This window comes from Channa argus, chromosome 12 (assembly GCF_033026475.1).
Source record: "Channa argus isolate prfri chromosome 12, Channa argus male v1.0, whole genome shotgun sequence".
In the NCBI taxonomy this organism is placed as follows: Eukaryota; Metazoa; Chordata; class Actinopteri; order Anabantiformes; family Channidae; genus Channa; species Channa argus.
In genome coordinates this window covers 18,944,348-18,969,636 of record NC_090208.1, presented here as the reverse complement: position 1 = coordinate 18,969,636, position 25,289 = coordinate 18,944,348, and the positions used below count along the sequence as shown (strand labels likewise).

The 25,289-nt window shown below is 39.7% G+C and overlaps 1 protein-coding gene across 5 annotated transcripts in view; it reads right to left on the bottom strand.

Annotated features, from left to right (window-relative positions):
* The window catches only part of nhsl2 (NHS-like 2), a 119,343-nt gene that overhangs the window by 5,327 nt on the left and 88,727 nt on the right, over positions 1-25,289 (bottom strand). For 4 of the 5 annotated variants that reach the window (XM_067523292.1, XM_067523293.1, XM_067523294.1 and 1 more), the window contains exons 3-9: positions 20,044-20,186; positions 16,571-16,820; positions 5,989-6,171; positions 3,036-4,134; positions 1,734-2,892; positions 1,313-1,622; positions 629-746 (exon numbers count right to left, since the gene is read on the bottom strand). In XM_067523292.1, coding sequence (XP_067379393.1) covers positions 629-746; positions 1,313-1,622; positions 1,734-2,892; positions 3,036-4,134; positions 5,989-6,171; positions 16,571-16,820; positions 20,044-20,186 — 3,262 coding nt within the window. Of the gene's footprint in view, positions 1-628; positions 747-1,312; positions 1,623-1,733; positions 2,893-3,035; positions 4,135-5,988; positions 6,172-16,570; positions 16,821-20,043; positions 20,187-20,295; positions 20,621-25,289 lie in introns of those variants that run through there. The other variant, XM_067523296.1, reaches the window with a different exon arrangement.

The following is a 25,289-nucleotide window of genomic DNA, read 5'->3' as shown; positions in this document are numbered from 1 at the left end:
TTATTGGGAAAAGTTGGGAATGGGAATATAAAGACGCACATCAAAATAACCCGTTTGCACTTGCAAACGTACAGCTCAGGCCTGATGAACCAAACTTATATTGATGTCTCTCTATTTACAGAATATAAAACTAAAACATGTAACTACAGAAGGGACTCCTTCCTTTCTTGTAAGAGATGAAAACACTGACTCCTATTCTTCCTGTTCCCCCTCCTCACCCATTCGTCTTTGCTTTTCAAGCTATTTTCAGTATCATGCAAGGTAGAATCACAAACACTTGTTGCTTAGAGACTGGCTTTCCTGTGATTCTCTGTGTGTGCTTCCATCTGTGTCTATGTGTGAAAGAGATTGTTACAAAAGGACAAAATAAGATCCACTGGTTGTGCAGTAACCCACCGTGCATGTATCTGTTGTGTCTGCCTCCCACCTTTTCAACAAAACAATGTGAGCTTCCACCCATATTTGCGCTGTCAAAATAAGTTACTACTGAAAAACAAAAAAGGATCTAATATAGCATTTAACCTTTTTCCTTTTGATGAAAGATCTCTACCGTTATATCATTGTTCATGTTCATTACCATAATAGACATATGTCAAAAATGGGGATTGGATTTTGTGCATATTCAAACCTGTGTATGATCGTGAACAGATCTTCAGTGGTGTGTGTTGTAGGCGTGTTGGCCAGCAAGTCATCATCTGTTTCCTCCGCGATGTGGAGAACTGCATTCTCATTGGCAGCTGAGTCATCTGAACAAAATAGAGAAATCTGATGAAAACAATATAAAAATATATGTTTTTTTAAAATTTAATACAAATTATATAGTAAGTTGCCAAACGTATTATGCAGTAGCTTCATTTACACTGGCTTTTTGGTTGTTTAAACAAAGACGCTATTCATAATAGATGTATAAGTCCCTTGCAATTAGTAAAGCAAATGTGATCAAATTACATCCAGAATCAGGCCATAATTAGATAATATTGATAAATGCCATCTTCACTGTTAAAAAACAGTTGGAACCCATTTGTTTTCAGAGCAGTTCAGGCTTGATTTGCTTTATAACCTTAGAAATGTTCTCTGGGCAGAATCACAGCAGGAAAGTATCCCAATCAAATGTAGCAGCTCTGACAGGCAATCATAAAACACCATCATATGGTAAAATGATAACAAAAAAGGTAAGAGCCCACTTCTTAAGATACTGTATCTTATCATTGGAAGTCATGTCAGATGAAGACAATGATCCTAAAGTACTTGATATTTAAATACAGTGTGACCCCAGTCTAGACAAATTTCTGTACCATCTCCCTAAACATACCTGCCCCAATCCCAGTGCTGGCTGCCTTCTCTTCAAGCTCGGTGAGGGAAGAATCCTGCAGAGATGAATGAAGTGAAGACTCTTTTGAACTTTCCTCATCTGTTCCCAAGTGGTTTTCATCTTCCTCTGGCATATCTGGAACACTGGGTGCACTGGGAATATCTTCTGGTGGGAATGCTCTCACGGGGGAATGAAGACCAACAGGGCTGTCAGTCTGCGGCGTCTGGCGGTCTGTGCTGCCATTTGTAGAGGAGTGGACCGACGAGGGAAGAAGCAAGACATTTGGCTTCTTGGGGACAGGAGGCGGAACCTGGAATCAAATAATTGAATTTAAACCATCAAATCAGTACAACAAGTATTCTGAGACATGATAATAGCTTAAACATGTACTGCTTTGCCTTCTGAGAAGTGGATTTCTCACCTTGGGTTTCTTTTTGTCTGAAAGATCTGCTAGACAGGAGACTGTCATCCTTGAGGGAAGTGTTTTGCTCTTGTCCGGGAGCTCGGCAGCCTCTTGGTTACTGCAAGGAGAAGGGAGTGATCCTCCATCCTCTGGGCCAAAATGGATCTGTGGGTCAGCATCAAATTCAGGCTCCAATGTTGGGTCTTCCAGGAGAGGCTGAGGGTCTGGAAGAGGGGGGAGATCAAAGAGGGACTGGGAGTGTGGGAACAAGGATTGATCATAGGCCGTTTGTATTATGGTGGTAAAATTTGAATCTGGGAAAACAGAACTTGTTGTAGATTGTGGTGGAGTTTTTTTAGTTTTGGGTTTTTTCATCACTTTGTAGATGTTGCCCAGAGGCACAGGCCGGTCCACAGGTGAGGCTGGAGGTGAGTCTAGGGCAAGAGGGGAAGTGGAGGAGGGGGAAGGAGACTTAAGGAGAAGATTTATGGGTCGCTTAGGCAAGGGCGGCTTGATAGCAACTGGTGGTTTGGGTTTTGGTAGAGTAGGTGGAGGGCTAGGGTCCTCGCCTAGGTCTTTGCCATGTTGTTCTTCTTCAATAGTGTCAGACGCACCATCAGGGCAGTCCTCGAGGTCACCACGAGAGACAGAACGAAGCCGAACTGTCTTCAGTTCATTCTGGGTAACCACAGGCAATGCCTGAGCAGAATTAGGGCAGATTTTTCCAGGTTTTGCTGCTGTTGAGGTGTCAGAATGTCGTCTACTTGCTTTTTGCTTTGGCTTGATTGCTGACAGCTCCATATGGGCATTCCCAGGCATTTCAAATGACAATCTAGACCTTGCAGCTGGGTCCTTGGGTGATGGCAGCGAAGATTTTCTCTCTGGTATCTTTGGACGCATCTTACACCCTGTCCCAACCATTCCCTGACCGGCAACTTGATTGAATGGAACAGTTGTTGTGGGAGTTTCTGATTGGCTGGAATAGCCGCTTGAAGGGGACATAAGTCCTGGAGGTTTAAATGGTGAGGATGCCTTAATGTCAGTTTCCATGGAGAGCTGAGATGGTGAAGTGGCTCTCGAGGTGGAGGGAGAGTCAAGAAGGGACTCTGAGCTGCCTCTGACCTTCATACATTCAATTACTGTGGTACCAGTAGCTGTGCTGGAACCTGATAGAGACCTGAAGGGGAGAAAAGAAGAAAAAGAGAAAAGGAGAACTCAATGCATCAAGTCTTTTTTACAATCTTTAACAATCCATTAGAGCCAATACTAAAAATGGTACTTGCAACTAAAGTTAACATAAAGTGTAGTTTTGTGTTGAACCTGTAGGGGTCACTTTTCCACTCTCCCAGCTGCCAGTGGGTCGGAAAGGTCATTTCTGTCACTCCCTCCCTCTCTGGTGCCTGAACTTCCAGGCTTGGAGGGCCGTCACTGCCTTCATGGGCTAGCTCCCTCTCACCAATACTGGGCTTAGAGGAGCAGGATGAGCTGGGCAGGAGAAAGTCAGGTTGGAAATCTGGGAAATGGTCCCTGGGGATGTGCAGGCTCTTTGGTCGGCCATCCCGGTACAGAGCGCCTTCATAGTGGATTCTTCCCTCAGCTTCACCAAGGTTCTTCATTAAAGAGACACTCCTCACAGGTGGTGGAGGCTTGCGCTTGGATTTCTTAAGTGAAATGGAACGGGAACGCAGACGTAAGCGGCCATCTGCACTGTAGTCCGAAGCTGAGACTGAGATTGTATCTGTAGTACTGGCGCTGTCTTCAGAGCTCCCTCTAGGATATAGGAGAGCATAATTCTCACCTGAACCCAGAAAGTTGTGATGCTGCTGATGGTGGTCTGTTATAGCATTTCCGTTCCCTGTAGACATGCTGTTCCCATCTGGCTGGCCTATACCACTTTCTGTAAAGCAGAAGGAACCAGAATCTGTGGGTGTAGAAAGGGAACGTTCCCGGAACTTGAAGGCATTCTGTGCTGCTATGGAACGAGCTGATCTCTCCCTGCCTCTCCCTACTTCACTAGTTCCCCCGCCTCCTCCTCTCCCTCCATCTGCTGCAGCCCCTTCTGTTTCGCTTCTCTTCCCCATCATTGCCACCCCTGGTCTGCTATGACCTTCTCTCCCAGAAGATTCTGTCACAGATGTGAATGAACTGGAATGTGAGCTCACCGACTGTCCCGAGCTCACCAGAATTACCCCATCATGTGCCCTTCCTCCTGCATTTCCAATGATGCTGTGCTGTTTGGCTGGGACTGCTGGGCCTTTGTTCATGCTGTAATTGTAAGGCTCATTCCACGCTCCAGGTGAAAAGGTAGAGCCTTTAGGTCCGTTCCAGGAAGCGGAGGGTGTGTTTGAGCACAGAAGTCCAGAGTGGTCCATAGCGCTTGAATGAAGTTGGTCTGGGGCACGTTGCTCCAAAGTGTAATCTGTGCAGGAGGGCAGGAAAAGAAAACTGATCATAACAAATTTTAATGACTGACATAAAAGTGTGTAACTTTTTTTAATATTGTTTCGATAAAAAATTTGATCATAATGTGGAGAGCTGTTGACCACACTTCCAAAGAAGGAAACTAACAGAACAGCACTAGCATCCCTGCAGAGAAATTCCCTTTTAAAGGTTTTTTAGTAAGGCTCACCGTTCTAAACAGTCTGAGAAGGTCAAACCCTGTGTGCCACATTGTTGGGTGAAAGAGCACCTTAAGCATATCTGTGGGATAATGCAGGGTTTGACATCCAGCAGATGGGTGGATTTATTTTTAAACTCATGCTACAGCTAGCTTAATTCCCAAATGTTGGATAATATAGCTTTAAAATGGAACCTGAAAATAAAAACCACCCACCTTACAGTATAATGTATCTATCTCTAGCTGTCCAGGGACAAAGCTATGTTGACCACCAGCCAGTTACAAAACCTCCTAATAAGTGCAGCTTAACAGAGTTGTTACCATGACTAGAATCTATACACTAAATAGAAACTTTTCTTAGAAAAAACACATTTCTAACTTGAAAAACACTGTAAACGTCTTTGCCTACCTATGCATACTGTGTTCAACTTTAACTTTGAACAAGGAGAAAAATTGTCATCGTAGGTTTAAATTACATTCTATAAACTAGAAGATGTAATGACTGGTCTTCGTTGTGTAATCTGTGAAACACATTAAGCAGAAATATTAGAGCCGTTTGGTTGTTGGTTATTGCAGCTTCTCACTTTACCATGCACATGCAGCTTCTTCTTAAATACTTATGTCTAAGGGGCTTCATTATGGTTTTTGATAACTCTTTGACAGATGTGGACTAAGGATACAGATGTGCTGCTGTTCTTTTTACAATAAGGGATAGGTGTATGCAGATAGTCCATACCTGCTCAGTATAAAACATTATAGGGATCCAATAATAGCTAGAAGAGGAACTCATTTGCGTATAGTTTTTTGGCCTGCAGTCTTTTTCTTTCAGTCTTGCAGGTCATAGTTGTCTTAAAATGGCGGAGCAGTGGCTCTGGACTTGCTTAAAGTTCTTGAAGAAGCTCATTTCTTTGAAGAACTAAATAAGCCTTTTGTCTTAAAGCAAGTCCAGTTACCACCAAACAGCACCCCGACATAGTTCCTTGTAACAATTTTTATCCTTTCTCTAATCAATCACCATTCAAAATAAGATCAGAAAATGCTTGGATAAAATCGTAGGCATGGAACAATATAAGTGTTAACTAACTTAATAACTATATTCATATACAAATTTTGGAAAAAAAGTTGTCTAGATGTTCTCCTTTTTTTACCTGTCTGTAAATGAGGCTTAATTTAAGTTAAACTGTTTACATGAACCCTTCATACTGTATGCTGCAAGTGAGTGTCATTGCTGCATTGAATAAATCAATTATGCATCAAAAGATTCTGACTGTTGAAACACTGTCCTTCATTAAGCAAAAGCGATTACTGCAAATACAGGAGAAGGATATTATTAACACCACATTAATCTCTGTGGGGGTGTAGGGGAGAGGTTTGTGTTGAATTCAAAATTTGGTAGGTGAAAAGCAGAAAGAGAAATGTGCTTCAGTGCCGACACTGACACTGGAGCGAGCAGTTTAGTTGTTTATAAGTTGAGAAAAGATTTTCTGTAGACATCTTCTTTGCTTTTCTATCTTTTCTTGTCCCTGGCTAAAGGCAGTGCACTGTTTATTTGAGCAGTAACAGGATCTGCACCATGCAAGCACAAGAAAGACCGAAGTAAAGATAAAAAGCACCGGAGGTGTTTAAGAGGCTTCTTTAACAGCCTCTCACACACACCTGCAGGTAAGGTTGTGTCGAGGTCAGAGTGTGTCTTCCTCAGGGGGAGGTTCTGGTGGGGAGTGTCGGTCACAGGCTCCAGGGAGCGTGGCTGGTGGGGGAAGGGGTCTCCTGGAGAGGGGGTTGGCGACGGCGAGTGCTGGAGCAGGTCGACTCCGTGGAATTTCCCTCCCCCTCCTTCACCTGAAGGAGAAGAGCAAGTACAGAGAGGTCAGAAAGAGGAAGTGAAAATTTATTTTACTTTACACACAGTAAATCCAATAAAACACTAAACCTAATAATGTTGTTCACATTTCAATAAAGATTTAGATTGTGACTCCTGACAACAAAAAGATGTAAAAGAAAAATTAAATTCTGCCAGCATCACTTGATTTTTGCTGGATTTTCAACTCACAATATAAGGACAATCAAAACAAAAATGATTTAAAATAAAAGTCACATTGTGGATAGAAAATACCACAAATATCATTAGTACACAATTTTCACCATCATTCACCAATTATTAACAACTCCTCGCCTTTTTTTCAGTTGCTGTTAAGCTGCTGTTATTTAAAAGTGCTGTGCATAAGATTAAGTGCGATTTAGCAGTGAGGTCCCAGTTTTAACCATCGTTTGGTGTGTCCATTCAACGCAACTGTATAAAACAGTGGTGCAACACAGAAATATAAAAGGCTTATTTAAACCCAAAGAAAAGCCAGTTGTTCTTGCTCACTTCCTTTTTTCAGTAAAACACAACAAGGAAAAAGGGCGGATCTCCGTTTAGCTAAATTTAAATTCCAGCCGAAGGCCAGTGCTCTTGTTTATACTCTAAACATGTAAAACACGAACACGACACATGACAAAGTTGTTTTGTACATCCTGAGGGTTGATGAATGTGACCATACTCGTGGATTTTACTTACATTACAATCTCTTTATTTCTTGTACCATGCTGATACTTTGTGACTCACTGATGCTCAAAGGTGTCACAAGCTTTTCGAAATGAACAGATTGTTGTCAAAGGACGACAGCAGCACTAACTGACAAGAGTTCACATCAGCGGAAAAGGTGGATGCATTGGAGATGACAGAGTACATTAAACTGATAGAACTACATGCTTTAACCGTCTTACTTTTGTCACCATAAACCTTCATGTTTATGTTTTACATATACTTCCATCATGTTTAAATCCTGATTGATTTTCAGCAGATGCTGCTGCGAAACCTGCTATTCTGTTTTACTTCTTGTCCTTCTGATGCCTTGTCTGAGTAGACAGTAAAACAATGAGTCATCTGAGGCAGCAGGTACCTACTTTACTACGATGACACGCGGTGCAGTCTGTCACCCATCTGCATAACTCAGTCAGTGCTTCGATTAAACCATCAGCAAAATCTGACAGTGACAGTCATATCAGATGCCTTCCAATGGTGAAATGTATGTATAGCAAAATGATGCCATCCAGTGAAGTCTTGTTTACCTCAGTAAGTAAAGACTAGAATTTTAAATCAGACAAATGGGAAACAAACTCAAACACTCACAAAAAACAATGAGCAAAACAACAAATTACCAAATGAAGCTGAACTGCCAGAAAAATATAGCAGCACTACACAACATTGTACATTTTAGTAATAAAGCATGTTGTACAACCACTGGTGTCTGTGACGACTCAAAAACAAATCAGGTTATATGTTGTCAAATTTATCATATGCATGTTTGTCGACAATAAACAATGTGGTAATAAATGGAAAACCAAACAGAAATATAGTAGAAAACATAAAGCCCCATGAAGAACCTTGTTTGCTTTGATGTTGGCTTTATAGTCACAAATGACTACATACTTGTGTACACTTGTGTGCCTGTTGCTGCCGCGTGTATGAATTATACATCCAAGCGCTGAAATGAACTCAGAATTACAAATGTTTGAGCCATCCAACAGAGCAAAAATCCTTCTAATAGCAGACAGATGAGACATAATAATATTCCCAGCATGAAAAGGTTACAGATATAACAACAAATTCAGCTAAAAGATTTATTTTGTGGTCATACTTTAATAAAAAATACTCTAAATGTTTCTTATAGAGCAAATTCCATCACATCTTGTATAGCTGATGATCCAGCTTTACAGATGTTTACAGATTTACAGAGTAGCAGTGCTAACTTTTACATTTACCTCATAATAAGTAAGACAAAAGATACAAGTCCCTTTAGTTATTTGGTTACTCTGAACTCACGCCAAAATTTTATATAACTGAACAGATTCATAATACTGCATGACAAGCTGCTCGGTAAAAAGGGTATGAGTATTTGTAGGTAAAAATCAAATTAACTAACTCTGACCGAAAAGTAAACTTTTTGTTCTGGAGGGTTCAGTCGACACAATTTCAGTGTAGCAGTGTCACAACAACCTTTTAGCACAAAACTAATTTCGGAAGCCGGAAATCTAATTTCCTGGCTGGATTGTCATCATATACGTGATCCAATTTATCCCTGATTTAACTGAGAACCTATCCACTCTGGCTAATGTATCTTAGTCAATTTTTGTTATTAGAGAAAATTAATGTATGATCATTTAAATTTGAATGTCTATGATTAAACCTGTCGTGTGATCCAAACTCCTAACTCCATTTGCCTTACTCCTTAAACGTGAGTCTCTTTTTCCAGTGATCTGTTAGTTTAGCTCATTTACCAAATGTCAGTCAATTGGCCTTTCCATTTGTGCATGAATAAATAATGGTGTTTGAACCAATACATCTATTGCTATCCAGCAGAGACTAAGCTATGACTCAGCCATTGAGTGGTGCTAAATATGACTTCCTGTCTGGCTGTCATGCATTCATCCTACTGGTCTGTCTGCCTCTTTCAAAATGAAAATTTTGCAGCTTACAATGTTACAGCAAACATGTAACATTCACACAAGCATAATCTGTAGTCCCCATCACTGTCTGTCTTTCTTTCAGAGAGTTGGCCTCATACCTCTTTGACTTGTCCTTGCAGCCACGAATAACACGCTATTTGATCGGCAGCTTTCACAAGACAAGACAAGGTGGTGATTCATTAATCATAATGTTTCGTCAGTGTGACCCTGTCTTACCTATTTTTCTGTCGGCTCTTTTACTTTATGGAAGTGGGTGGGTGGACTATAGCTCCTGTCCTAGATGCACCATGTTTAGAACTTCACTGGTGTCAAGAAAATATCAGACACTTTAGTGACAAGGTGATCCTTTACCTTTTATTAGGGAAGAAAAGTTTATTTTGAGTCCCTCCCACAAATAAGATTCAGCAGCTTAAAAACACACGAGAACAAGAAATCTGTATTCATCAACAGAAAATGTACTTGTACTTGTACTGTTTGAGAAATGTGTGCAAAAAAAAAAAAACTTCAACAACCAGCTATTTTTGCAAATTACTGTGTAATGTCAGCAGCCTCATCTGAGCTGGTTACTGAGTTATCCCAGGCATCTACTGGTGTTTTCCCATGAAAAGACCGAATTGAATATTTTTCTTAAGTTTTATATGTTTTGGTTTCACACGGGAATTTTGTGAGCTGACATTGCAATGTTGTGTTATAGAGAACTTTGTGTAAAATACCCTTTTCCTGTCATCATCGCCTATGTGTGCTTTTTCTTATGGCATCCTGCACTTCAATGCACTGCTGCTATAATTAAGTGGCATTGCTTTTGCATCTTCTTTTTTCCCACTGACGCAGTATCTCAGAAGACATTGTGCATTTTGGCAAGTTATTGAAAATAAATGTCTTGTCTCCTCTTCTCCCCAAGTTTTCTTGCAGCTCATTTTTCATTCTGTTCCAGTTCTTGTTCTTCTATTGTTTAAGGAGTGATGATATCCTGCTTCAACTTCCTGTAATTGGTCCCAAGCTCTGAACATTCCAAAAAATAAGTTCAATTTGCTCTGGACCAAGACTACCTATTTTGATAAGAACAATCTTGGTTCTTTGGTGAATTGTGGTTTGAGGCACCTTTCACACCTGCTATTTGAATTAGGACTAAACTGAGAATTCTAGTGGTCCAGAAAAAACAAGGTAGGTATGAAAGCACCCTAGGCCAGCAGTTGAGATTTAAATATCCTAAAGCCACTGACATACTTGCTTTTTGGCTTGAAAAAAAATAATGCTACTCATTAGTGCAAAGCAATTATGCCTATGAATGGTGGGCAGGAAGTTTTGGATTGCTGTGAAGAAAAAATCATCTTCACATGAATAGTTTTGTCTCCTCTTAGATTCTCAGTAAACTGACGTGTTCCATGTTACATTTTCGGCACAGGAGCAGCATGAAGGCCTGTGTATCTCTCCACTAAACTTCACATTCACAAGTCTTTATTTATGTCTTTCTCATTAAATATTGTGCATGTGCTTTGGAGAACTACATTTAGAAAATAACATTTATTGTTTGTAACATAATTATTTAGCTTTTACCATTAATCACAATATTTGCAGCTGGTTCACCTGCCTCTCTGAAAGCCTCATTATTTGTACAAAATGTATAGACTCAATAACACAATTAATACACAACAACTATTAAATTATATTTAAAATGTGAACTTACAAGTAAACGTTTGCTATTCCTGCCTGTGTTTCTGTTTGTCCTGTAGCTGATTCAAAAAATACTTTGGAATAAGTGTGTGGTCCCTTATAATGATTTTTTGCAAGTAATCAACAGGGGTCTTGGAAGTGATTAAAATGTATAATTATGTAAAAACAACAGTATACAGTAGACCACATGAGTAGGGATACAAAAGCCAAATATCCCTAGAGATCAAGAAAACACAAATCAATCTCTGACCAAATGTAAATACTAATCGATACATTCCTTACGCTGTTTCCCTCTCAGTCTGCACTACATTCACATTTCCACTGCCTACAGCATTTCATTCATTCATCCATTCATTCATGAAAACTGCCTGAGCCAGATGTGCAGGGATGGAGAGTCAGAGAGGAAAGGAGGAAGTGGAAGGAAAGTGGGAGGAGAGTGCTGTGCCAAAATGTTCTCTCATTATCCTTCATTCATTATTTTTTCAACTTGCATCCCTTCACACATCTATCAACTGCATTTCCTCTATTTTTCTTGCGGTTATCTCAACCTCTCTGTTATTCCTTCCTGTTGGCTTTAGTGTCACTCTTTTCTTTTGCTATAGCTTCTACATTTTTGTTTTTTTTAGGGAGGAAAGGAAGAGTGGTGAGTTACCATGGCAACAGCAAGCTGGCCACAAGCTACCTGTTCTCTGGTTTACTGAGAAAGCAAGAGAGATTGAGTGAAAGAGAGACAGAGGGATAAGAGAGAGGGTGTCATGGTAATAGGCTGAATAAGTCTGGGCATATTTTTTCTCATTTAATAGAATGAGAATTGTGTATACATCCACAGCTGAAAATAATCCCCGGTTAGAGTCTTTCTATTCCTGCTTGGGTCATGTTTGCTAAAAACTACTTGTAGTATCTGAGAATTTTCAGAAAAATATTGGAATTTTCTAAAAATTAAACTATGTGATTGGGATATAGGATATGGGATTCTCGCTAATTATCGCTTCAATAGGAACAAATAGGCTTCGATATGAGTTCCACATATTGGTTGACAGAGGTGCCCTTGAAAACATGTAGAATAATGCTTGTCTTTTCCTCCAAACATTACATGTCTGAAAACCTATCTCTGTCTCTCTATCCCTCTTTCTGCCTCTTTTTGAGCCTTTCTCCCTAAAGAAAGTGAATACCCACCAAGTACAACGCCCAAGGCATGTATCATTATACCTGACCTTCTACTCCTCTACAGCATTGTGTAGAAGAGTAGAAGAGTGTAAGGAGGGTGGGAAAGAGGGTGAGGGAGAGCTTGAGGGGGAACAAGAGTAACTGAAAACGAAAAAGAGACAGATAGATATTTAACTATAGATGGTTACGCGTGAGGAGAAGAGGGAGAGGCACCCAGTGACGAAGCAGTTGCTATGCCAAAAACCAGGAGGACCACACACACACACACAAACACAAGCAAACACAGGCAATTGGGCACACAAATGCACGCAAAGTAAACAAGGAGGAGGCTTGGTTGAGACAAGTGGGAGCAGGAGTGTCAAAACGATGTTGCTGAGGATGACCACAGCATACTAACAGCCCTGACAGCGCACACACATATATGTGCATGCTTACACACACAGTACAGGCACACACAAGCAAAGATGACTGCCAGAGTTGGGCGAGTGTGATAGCAAATGTGATCATAAGAAGGAAATGTTCTCATCGTCAAATCTTGTTTCTGCTGCATTTTTTTTCCAGCTCAAACTCATGTCAAGTGAGAATCCCTGTGTGCGCGTGTGTGTTTGTGTATAAATACTGCATTTCTACATCACCCAGTGTAATCTATGGGTCATGACTTTTAGCATGAATAACCTGTTTGAGCAACATAGAGACCTGCATTGCAGACAACTAGATTTGTTATATGAGTCAATGCCTTTTATTGAATTTCACCTTGTCAGTTTACAGTATGCCCTGGGTCATCTAGTATATTAATAGGAGTATGTGTCAGTTACATCTGAGAAAGTACTATTTTAACACACTATAATCAAAAATTATTTCATAAATGTGAATCTCTTAAGGAATACAAGGAAATGTATTTTATGTAAAAAAAAAAAAAGTTGTCTTACAATAAAACAAAATGTGTAAGAGCACGATCAGAGTGATGGGTGAGTTTCTAACAAGTTAATGTATAGATGTTATCATATTACATTATAAGCAATGATGGGCCATGAGTGAGCACTAGTTGTTGAACTGTGTCCTACACCGTCTGCAGTGATCGGACTCCATTCTGCGGCTTTTCAGACAGAAAAGTGGTGAAAGACACCAATCTGATTAAGTAGTGAAAGTGTCTGCTGTGAGTGAGAGTAGTCTGAAGTGGAAGAGTTATTTTCTCTCATGCAGACACACAATTGTATGCTAATTGCCTGTTAGCTGCAGTTTTTGTGGTGTGTTCAGGTGGGACAGTATGTTTTTTCCCCGACCACTGCTAGTTTGGTAAGGCTCTGACCTTTGTTTCTTAGCAGCTGACATTTGCTAATTAGCACTGACGCAAAATCCAGATTAGGGCTGGGACATATTTGCTTTTATCAATGCAAATGTGTAGACATCAGCTGCATTACCTTGGTCATTGCACACATCTTATTGAGTACTTTGTGCATGTTTGGAGTATTTAAATTGTTATCCACTAGGGAAAACCCTACTCGAAACTCTAACCCTACAAAAGAAATTCACTTTTTGAATTCATGTATTTGTACAACATACACAAAAGCCATGTGACAATTGAAGATGTTAATGATGATATCACAGCAGATAGAAAACAACAGACACAGAAATGGGAGACATGATATGGGTACTTGTGGACAATTTTAAATATGGAGTCATGACCTAACTATGGCAGTATATATAGTCATGTGTAAAAGTTAGTACCCCCTCTTTTGATTAATCTATCCATTCATTTTCCTGTTCAGGGTCATGTGGGGGGATGGAGCCCAGCTGCCACTGGGTGTGACGCAGGGTACAGGTCTCCAGTCCATTTCAGGGCCAACAAAGAGAAGCATACATAGACAAACAACCATTCACACTCACATTCAAACCTACAGGCAATTTAGAGTCACACACTGACCTAACATGCATATCTTTGAACTGTGGGAGGAGAGCCACGCAAGCATGGGTAGAACATGCAAACGCCACACAGAAAGGCCACAGTCAGTCGGGATTCGAACTAGGGACCTTCTAGCTGTAAGGTGGTGGCGCTGACCACTCCACCACCATGCTGCTTTTCAATGTTCTAAGAAATAATATTCACAAGTGGAAAACATTTAAGACAGTACCAATCTTCCCAGACGTGGATATCCCAGCATATTCACCTCATGGTCAGACCGTGAAATGCTCAAATACAAATATCCCCCAAAAGCTACATAGCAGAACCTATAGATCTCACTGAGCATTTCAACTTTATGACAGCAAAATTAGAAGACTGAACAAGTATGGTTTGTTTAGAAGGGCTGCCATGGGAAAGCCTCTTCTGTCTAAAAAGAACATAAACAAGACTTCCTGTGTCCTATGGACAGATAACACCAAAGTGTTATGCCTTGTTGTTGTTAGGGCTTAATACCCAGTATCATGTTTGGTGGGAAAAAAACACAGCTTTTCAGCAGAAATAGCTTTTACCTACTGTCAAGCCTGGCGGTGGAGGAGTGAGGATTTGAGCTTGTTTTGCAGCCACAGGACCTGGGCACCTACAGCAGGAGTAACTGAGTAAACTATGAACTCTTGTATCTCCTCAGTATCAGAGTATTCTACAGTCAAATGTGAGGCCATCTGTTTGACAGCTAAAGCTTAGTTGAAATTAGGTCATGCAACAGGACAATGATCTAAAGCACACCAGTAAATCTACATCTGCATGGCTGAAACACAAAAGAATCAAGCTTTTGGAATATCAAATGGTCTGCTTATATAGTGCTTTTAAATGCTTCACAATGTTGCCTCTCATTCAGCCATTCGCACACACACTCACACACAGATGGCGGTGGCTCCCATGCAAGGTGCTCGCCCGACCCACTGGGAGCAACATGGGGTTCAGTGTCTTGTCCAAAGACACACAGCCAGGAGGGAAGTGGGGTCACACTTTTCACCCTGTAGTCCATTGACAACTATCTTATCAACCAAGCTGCAGCCACCCCATGGCCTTAACCATTAACCCAATGGAAATGCTGTGGCGAGACTTTAATAGAGCTGTGCAAGAGTGGCTACCTAAAAATAAGCTAAAGCAATGTTTGGGAGTAGACTGGGCCGACTGATAATTATCAAACAGATATGATTATTTCTGCTAAAGGTGGACAAGCTAGTGAATTATTAGTTAGTATTAGTTAGTGTTTTTTATTTTCATTTTGGCTTCTTCTTTATTGATTAAATAATGGCGAAAAATGTTGTTGATTGTCTGAAATTCTAAGACCCACTACGATCAGGTGGTTTTTATTGTTTTTACACAAAAAATGTACTGAATTTATAATTGAGTAGTGCTGTTTGCACATGACTGTAAAAGTCAAGGGATTCTAAAGTTATAGTAAATTCAAAAAATACATGATGTAACAGTGTTACTGGTTTTTGAAAGACTGTCACATGAAACTACACAGATGTCATCTCCAATAAGAGAAAAATTCACAAATTTTTGTAGCATTTCCCTTCAGTCTAATATCTCATGACTCTCACTTTTACAATTGTCACAGGAAAACCCAGCTCCCTTGAGAAAAACACCAAATGTCATTGAAAGAAGGATGTTTTCAGCATTAGATTTTTGCTATGAGGTGTAGAACAAATTCACAAATATTTTTATTTTGCTACCACACCATAAAAATAGAATGTAATTCAACCATACAGTATATGTTTGTTAATTACCCCATGTGGGGTAGTATTTTAAAGTCAGACATCCAGAACCCTCTCACAGCTGTCAGACATGGATTACTTTCTAATGTCATTTTACACGTCACGTCACAGTTTTATAGAGTACTAAGATAAAGTCTTGCTTGTTTGGCCAAAACTACCTCACTACCTGAATATCCTAAATGACCAGGCTTTTCTGTCAATGGACGTTTTTTTTTTAACCTGTCAGCACATGCATATGACAAGATGACAATAACAGGATTCATCAAATTGTGAAAGAGGAGGGAGCATGAGGCCTAATTTTTACACTTGGATTGGCCACCTTTACCCCGCTGAGAATCTTTGGAATGTGCTGGAGTAGATTTTATGCAGAGGTCCAGCTCCCCAATCATCAATACAATATCTTGAAAACATAATGCAACTCTGCTTGCCATGGCAAATCCAAGCGAATAAAGCTAACAATATAGTATGTGGCTTTTTTTTGGTTTTCCTGGCAATGAGGAAAAAGGAAATACATTTGAGACACTAGGACCATGTTGGACATTCTTGCTACATAAATGACTCAAATATTCAATCAGCTATTAAAATCCTGTTGGTTATGTTTTGAACAACCAAATAATCAGCTATCTACTTTGACAAACAATTCACACTAGCCAATAACCATCTTTTTACCAGTTGGGTGTCAGTCCCCTTTGTTCATATGCAAATATTGAAATACAGCAACTCTTTTGAGCTGTGAAGACTCAGTGTCAGGCCAGGTGACAAAACATTCAGGACTTCACTGAAATGCTCTCACTGTGCCAGCCCAAAATGTTCTAAGACAATATCTAGGGCATATTATGCAAGTTGATTTTGGCCAGAATTGTTCATGTGTTGCTACCCCTAAAACATCTTCAGGGCTCAGCTGACTAAAATGCATAAAATATCACTTAAGTGACTTCAGATCTATTGTATATCATCACCTTTCCTGTCACAGCACAACAAATTAGTCTTGGAAAATCTCTTCATCACCTCAAAAAGGCACTTTTTCATCAGAAACTTATGAATGAGCCCATCATCACAGAAAACCCTGAGGTTAAAGCCTCAGTGTCTTGTTCATTCATTCTTTTTTTAGACAACACTGGAATTTATTTGGGAAGCAACTGCAACCTTAAAAATAGTCTCCATACTCCAAATGTTACCCCACTTGGTTTAGGCATCATACCTGTTAGGTCGAGGGGTATGAAGTGAGCAGGTATGCGTCTCCCAAGGTGCCAGCGGGGTTTTTCTGCAACCGGTGGTCCGGTGGTAGCAGACGTGGCAGTGCTGCTGCTGCTGTTGTTACTACTCCAGCCCAGCGGTGGTCGATCTGAGCCACAGGGGGACGGGGATGGCGAGGGAGATGGGTCAGTCACTGACCTCAGTCCAAACACTGAGGAGGTGGTTTCATCTTCATAGAGCTGTTTGGAGGCTGGCTAAAATGTAACGTAACAAAGACAAGAAGGATAGTGTTAGATGTGGCAAGCATTCCGATTCTGTCAGGTTCCATGAGAAACCTGTGTATTTGTCTTGTTTCTTAATGTACAGTATATTTGAGCAACAAGTTCTTGAGAATACAATAATCTAAATGTAAATACAAACATTAGCAGAACGTTTTTTTGTCAGATGACCTTAAACTTGCATTGATTGATTCTTTTTGACCACTCGTTAGCAGCACAAGTCAATATGGTTACATTTGCACGGTTTGATTAACATTTAACAGTTAATCAACGAGTTTGTCTGTCTGAGGTACCAAGTGTAGATTACTGAGAAAAAAGCGAAATGAACAACATAACAAAACTGAAAAAAAGTGAAAGGGTCCGAATTCTTTCTGAATGCACTGCATCAGAATTTGTTACACATTGTACAGAACTTTCCACTTCTTTCAATGTGTTGGTTTCCCTAAGCCTGGTGCATTTTGAATATTATACAAAACAAACAAAAAACAACAAATAGATAAAAGGCAGTTTTGAATACTCTTGAGATAGTAAATATAGGATAGTAAAGCACCAAAAAAGTGAGCAATGGAAGAAACTAAGAACACTAAGAAAAGGAAACTACGGGCAACTAAGAAAGAGAAGAAACAAATAGAGTAGTACATACCTCATGCACCTGTTTAACAGTCAAAAGAGAAAATAAATACAGTGTAGATGCAAATACAATGCTAGAAAGTAATTGTTTACATCTCTAAATTTGTTATGGGGATGAAGAAACAAAAGCAAAGAAGCAGAAGAAAAGGAAATGAAGAGACAGAGCATGATTATGGCAAATATCTGTTAAGATTTGATTAGCCAATGGGGACAGACATTAGGGGCAGATACGCTGTTGGTTCAGTCCCTGGTGACATCATAAGGGTGTTATCCCAGCTGGGAGGGAACCAGCATCTGTCAGCAGCATTGTATTAGATCTAAGCTATCAACCATCACTGCCAAGTAACATGCTTGAGGGGTATGGGCCTGCTGTTTCGAAGGAAAAACTCCAGTTAAGCCCCTGTGATGAAATACACATGAGAGAGAGAGAGAGAGAGAGAGAGAGAGAGAGAGAGAGAGAGAGAGAGAGAGAGAGAGAGAGAGAGAGAGAGTTTCCGTGTGTGTGTGTGTACATTCAAACTGAAGTAATCCAAAGGGAATCTGCCAAAAAAGGCAAAAACTTAGCAGAACTGTTAAACAGCTTGCTAAAGGAATGGTGCGTCAATATGTAGGAAATGCGCAGCCATCTTGCAGTAAAATCACTGTGGGAGTCTATCAAGCTGCTATGATGCTGCAGTTCAGTGAAACTGCCTGAGAATTATTAGCAGCAGAGGCGGAGAAGTGAACGAGTGAAAACAGAGAAACTAGCTGCAAAAGCTAAATGTTTCTCATAGTGTGTTCACTTTAAATCATTTTAAATAGAACATACAGCAAAATGCGCCTGACATATGCAGGAGCTGGAGAAAGGCAGTGATGTCATTTGCTATTTTAATCTCTAATCAGGTATTAATTATCTTTCCATCTGCAAGACACTAAATCATTTGTTTATGGAAACCTGCTGAGAGTGTGAAAAGAATGATGACTAATTCTGACTAATCTGAATGAGGGGGTGGGATATACTTTACAAGAGTTTTTGGATAATTCAGCTCGAGTCTTTCACACAAAAAGGATGATAACAAAAGCAATGAGGCATTTTGTCACAACACAAATTTTAGCTGAAACAGTAACAGTGACACTGAAATGGCAATTTGGTAGTTACAGAGGAAACAAATAATATCACTGCATTGTGTTAAAGGCTGAAACTACAGTGATTTCTCAATAAGGCAGAAGACAGGATTTCAAGGATTTCAAGTAAATGGAACCCAGCTGACATATGAGCTTCTTGGTTCTGATGGTTACTTTATAAACATGTAAAGTGCTGAAATGCACATTTGTCAGTGGTTTGAGTTTGTTACAGCTGGGGGTCAGTGCTTTACTCTGCTAACTGTTGTAGTTGATGGGCTATGAGCATTTAAACAAAACCTCATCTTTGTCTCACAGAGTTGCTTTCACTGGAAAAATGTGTTTAACTGACACTCTGTGTGCAATGTACATTGTGAGTTTCACTTCGTTTGTTGTGCCAACATGACATTAATGACAATCATTATTGCAAAATTCTGTTTCTGGAATAAGTGAATCAATCAATATTTTTTCAGCTACCTCCAGCCAGTGTAAATGGAAATTAACACTACATAGAGAAGCATTTGTGGAATGTACCTAAAATTTTACATAAATATGTATAAAATGTTAATACTGTATATTAAAATTTAGAAATTTGAAGTATTACTACAATTACTACAGCTGTACACACTAGATTTAGAAGAAGAAAGAGTAAAATAAATCATCTAACCAAATCTCACTAAAAGAAGTTACGCATTGTGTGACAAATTTAACAGTCAGTTAGCAGAATAAATAAAGGTTCAAATCAATAAATGGAGGGAAGACGATTTAACATCAGCAATCTAAAATGATTTACTTGTGAAAAACCTAAAAAGTTTAGTATGGTGGAATTCCCTCTCCTCTATAATGAAACATAGATTAAGGCTGAACTAGAAGAGAGAACTAAAGAGAGCGTGAAAGTAAAATCAGAGGGACCAGAAGAAGCAGGATGGAATGAGTTAGTGGGACTTCAGTGGGAATGGGACATCTGGTCTTTAGCTGTTCAAGTAAAAACGTCGGAAAAATAAGTGAGGTGGACATGGTTTCTGAGTGTGTGTGTGTGTGTGTGTGTGTGTGTGTGTGTGTGTGTGTGTGTGTGTGTGTGTGTGTGTGAATAAAAGATGATAAGAGAGGTACACAATCATTTTGTTTTTGTGTTTACTTGTGGCTTCAAAGGATGATATATATATCATATAACATGAATGTGTCTGTTTGTTTACCAGAGAGATGGTATTTGATGAGAATGAGACTTCTGATAAAATAATAAAGTCATAGCGTACACGTGAATGTTCATGTTTGTATGCTTATGAAGAAAGGGCCCAAACCATTAGAACCACCTCTTAACATACTCCTGTTCGACTCCACCACCCACTATGACCTCAATAATAAACACATAGTAGAAATTTAGATATTTCTTCATTTGTCGATCTTGCAAAATTAGACACATGTACCTAATGAAGTGGCCAATGTGTGTGTGTGTGTGTGCACTTACCAGAAAGATGAAATCAGGTCTCTTGTTGCTGAGGGAGATGGGCGATCGGCTAAGTGATGTTGACGTGTCGTCAGAGCTCTGTGAGGACGGATGTCGGAAAGTCTGACCGGTCAGCTTGGTGTCGTACAACTGCTCCTCAAAGTCTGTATACACAAGCACACACATAGAGAAAACATTATTGTAGTAGAAACTGACACACATGCACACAAGATAAAAAGTTCACTGACACATACAAACTCAAATTACACTTACGCACATGATTTCCCTTTTGCATGACCAAGACCACTGATCTGGTACGACTGTTGCTTTGCATCACCCTCCAGTTTGCAACTTTCGCTCTGGAGCCTTAAAAGACCGTCTGTCCGTTTTTATACGTCTTGTGAGCTTTCTTTCCTTTCACTCATTTCCTCTCTTCAACTTTCTTGCTCTTTCTTTTCTGTTTTTGCCTTCTTACTCTCTCCTTCTTCAGCTTTCTTGGTCTCAGTGCTCTCGATATCTGACTGTTTCTCCCTGTCTGGCAGCTTAGACGGCTCTCCTTCAGGCCATTGTAAACAGATTCCTAACCCCCTCCTCCTCTTTATTATCCCGCTGTGCGTGTGCACACACACACACACACACACACACACACACACACACACACACACACACACACACGCACAAACCACTTAAACTCCCCCTTAAACCCCCTCAGCCAATGCTTTACCCCAAAACACACTCCCTACCCACTCCCCAGTCTCCACTCATCCCTAAAGCCCCCCTAACACAAACATGCAAACACACATACACACCAACAAACACACATACACACGCACAAACACTGACAACACCCACACACACACAAAAGTCCAACACCATCCTGCTAACAGCTTTAGTGAAACAGCAGTGTCAGTTAGGTATGGAGTTTTAGGTTGAACTTGCTCTCCTGGACAATATGGTTTCCTTGCTAGTGGCCTATGGTTACCAAGCAACAAAAAAAGGGGGGCGAGCAGTTGACGAAGTTAGCACTGACTTCTATCTGTTGATATATATCTGCTGAGGACATATAATCATGCCTGGGATCTTGAACAGCACCAGAAAGCAAATATTAAAGTGCTACATTTAGAAATTTAGTCAAGGAGAAATTTTGCATGACCATCATTACCAAAACCACTGTTCTCTCATTGGTCTTGAAATCTGCTTGCTTGCTTTAAGGCACAAAAGAGGAAGACAACGGTGGCTTGTCTAAGAAAAAAAAAAAATTTAGTAATATTAATACAGTTATATAAGCAGATTGAGAGTGTCTGGGTGAAACAGCTTAACGCTAATTATATAAACTTGAACGCAATTCAGTTTTACATTTTTATAACCTTTAAAGCTGCACTAACTCAATACTTTTAACTGCACGATTGATCAAATGGCTGGGTGAAATTAAAGAGGTCACTTCTAGTGATGAACCCATAGAGAATTACAACTTGACTCTGCAGTTCCTTTTACCAATGTGTATCTTTATTGTGTCTTTCAGTTAATTGTTTTGGTTTTATCCTTCACAGCAGGCAGTGCTTTTCAGGAGAAAGGCTAATTTAAATTCACTAAACACAACCAAAATTTAGCAGCTAAGGTGTCATACATTACCCTCAGGAGTTGGCAAAAAGCAAATTGTAATGGATTAAAATAACACTTAAACTCACTAGATTTTATATAAAAAGGCAAGATTTACCATAACTAATTTGTCATTGTTGTGTTCACATCTTCCATTTCTGTCCCCTAGAGTCCAGAAGCATCAATTAATGCTGCTTTAAATAAAACGAACCATTTACAAAACAGAAGACAAAGTGGGATTTTGTGTAGGGGATCATTGTCATTATGCCTCTTAAACAATACCTGCTGAATATGTTCTGGAGAATCCTCAAGGTATTTACAGGTTGATAGCATTTACTTTTAACGTGTGAGCTTTAATAGCCTTCAGACTAAGCTGCGCAACCTTCAAGACTAGTAAACACATTCAAACACGTAGGTAGTTTACAGAAAGTTTGGCAGGTGTCAAATTTGCAAACCGCGTAGGAGTGTTTTGGAGTCATGAATAGAAATTAATATACAGAAAGCAGCCCTACAAATACAGAAAGATAATGATGTGTTTTTTATGAAGGTTGGCAGTCCACCCACCCACAGATTTTGTGCACTTTTTAATGGCATTTGGGATCATTGCTGTTGACATCTTCCCTCTGATAAACTAAAAAGTGCCAGCAGGAGGAAAACGAAACTCACTCATTCTAAAGGCAATTATGCTTCGAAACTTCAGAGGAAACACAGACCAGCTTTTGCATGTATTAAGACGATGTGCTAATGCATGTCAGGTTTCACTTGCAGCTTTCCGATAAGTATGATAGTTTTATAGACGCAAATATGGTAGACATTTTGCGCAGAGATGTATCTTGAACATGAGCACATGACAATAACAAACCAACTCAACAAGGTTTTCTAAAGATGAAGATCAACCATCGTAGGCTGTTTCCCTAATGTTTTGCTGAAAATGATTCTACAATATAGATTTTCTTTGACTTCACATTAGATACATAAATGGAGCAAGCTTTAATGCTTCCAATTACATATTTGACATAAATATTAATGCTGACATAACAAAGTAAGAACCTGTTTGTTCACCGCATTTGCCAATTCCTCAGGAAGCTGTTAGTTTAGTTTAAGAAGATACACTGGCTGTGATAATTCACAGCCGGTGCTCATGATATTAAACTGTCTATTTTGCAGAGCCAAAAATAATTTATTAAAAAGTCCATCACTACTGCATGCAAAAACAGCAGGATCACCCAGATAGTAAACAGTGAATAGAGGCCAAAAGCCTTGTTATCCAGACTGCAGCAGCCCAAGGAAGTGAGGAAGCTGTAAAGTCTGAAGCCACAGGGTGTAAACCAGTCTGATATAGAAGAGTATGAGTGAGGGGAGTATAGGGATGCAGGAGAAGCAGCTCAAGATGACATTGATGCAGAGAAGGAAAAGGAAAAAGAGTAAAAACAAGATACAAAGGTGGGTAATAAAGGGGGAATGAAAATGTAAAAAAAAAAAAAAAAAGCAAAGAAAACTTTTTAAAAAAGCAAAAAAGAAAACTTATGAGGGGGAGCTTATGAAAGAAATACAGAAGAGGAAATAAGGATGATGAAAATGGGGCGGCTGTAGCTCAGTTGGTTCGATCCAGTCCCAGCTATAAGTGTCTCTGGGCACTCTGAACCCTCAACAGCCCATTCCCATACCCAGCTGTGCAGTGCCGGTCGAAGCCCGGTAGAAATTGGGGAGGGTTGCATCAGGAAGAGCATCCAACTTAAAAAACAAACAAAAAAAAAAACTGTGCCAAATCAATGTGCGGACAATGATCCGCTGTGGCGACCCTGAACTCAAGGGATAAGCTGAAAGGACAAAAAATAAATACAAATAAATGAAATGTCAACTGAGCGGAAAAATTAAATTAAAAAGCTTAACCGTACAACCGACATGTAGAATAATTAAGAGTTAGAGGGTAAAAACAATGCAAAGTGCACAAACAGTTGAGGACGAACTTGCAGAAACACGGGAAATAACCAGACTGAATAAAAAGCTGCAGGAGATGATTAAGGCAAGAAGTAAATGTAAAAAGAAAATTATGATGTAGCTGGTTGAGAAATGTTGGTGAAAAGCAATGAAGGAGTCAAACGTTCAGAACTGAAATGTGGTTGACTAAAAAATAATACAAGCGTGGAGGCCAGTGGCTGGGTTTATGGGGGACTCTTTCACTAAGGACCCCCATATGGAGCTCCTTTAAGACATGCATTGGAATTCTGACATTATGCTGACTTTTTAGGAGTGTGTGTATGTGTGAACAAAATCTCTGAGGAAAAAGCTCCCGACATTATCCGGATTATTTCCCGTAAGCCCCCTAGTGCAATGTCCGTATTATGCACATAAGCTCGTGTGTGTAGCACACTGCTCTCTCCCGAATCGTTTGGAAGATTAAAAGCGATCGTGTGGGCGTGTTTATAACGTTTCTATCACTCAGCTGCTGTTCTAGTCAAGTGACCTTTTTTTTAATTAGTTGCACAGCTGCAATGTGTTATAAACAAAACTTTTAATTTTATATCATGTTGTGCCTCCTGTGCGCACAGAAATTAAGCAGATTTTCATGATTGTGGATGTTTCTCTGGCAATCTCTTGCTGTGAGTTGCATGTCTGTGTTTGTGTCTGTGTGTTTTTTTGTTTTTTTTAAAGATTTAGCAAAAATGATTCTTTCGCTGGAGTGATTGGTTCCCCTGTGCTATAGGCTATAGAAATGAATATAAGAACGGGTGCTGCTGCAACAGGCTGCCACTCGGGCGGCGCCATCCTAATCTACTTTAGATATAAGGTAAACTCCTGCAAAAAAAAAGACAAATAACAATGTGGAGCACGAACACATCAACGGTTTGTTTTATTTGATTATAATTATGAATTAGATGTTAGAATCATAAAAATATGATTTAGAGATAATATAAATGTATTGTTTGTTGTTTTTGTTAAACCATATTTAGCTCAAAATACCCCACTCTCCTTTCCATCAATACAATCATTTTTTTAAATGAGATGCAATGTTACAGAACAATGTACCACAAAATATGAAATATGAAAACAATGTACCACAAAAAAAAAATGGAAATACATCTCATTGTAATTGCAGGTAAAATGAACATAGTAGTGCCTCTGCCATGATAATAACATAGAAGCTGTTTTGCTGCTAAACTTTCACATGTTATTGAAACACATGTTACTGATAATATGCCCACACTTTAACTTAAGTAACACTTTGCAGGACTTTAGCACATTATCCTGTTTCATGCATGCATGCAGAAGTGAAAGCTTTACATATGCAATTTTTCCAAATTGCATTTTGAACAGTCTTCAACGGCCTACAGCGAAATATAGCAATTTAAGCACACTTACAGTAAAAAAAAACTTGGCAACAGCCACTATGGTCTGTCAGCCCTACAACAGGAGGAGAATGAAGGTAAACAGTTGTAGTAGATCCATGCCTCAGATAAGCAGCTGCACTCTACTTAGATCAGCTCGGCTACATGACTGCAGGGTGGAGTGGTGGGAAAATAAGGGAGGAGGAAGTAGAGATGCTATTGGTGTGCGTGGTGTAAAGGTATGCCGTTCACTCCTACTCAATTCTATGCACACACACACACACACAAACACAAACACAAACACAAACTCCCCCCCATCTTATCCAGACAAGCAGGCCA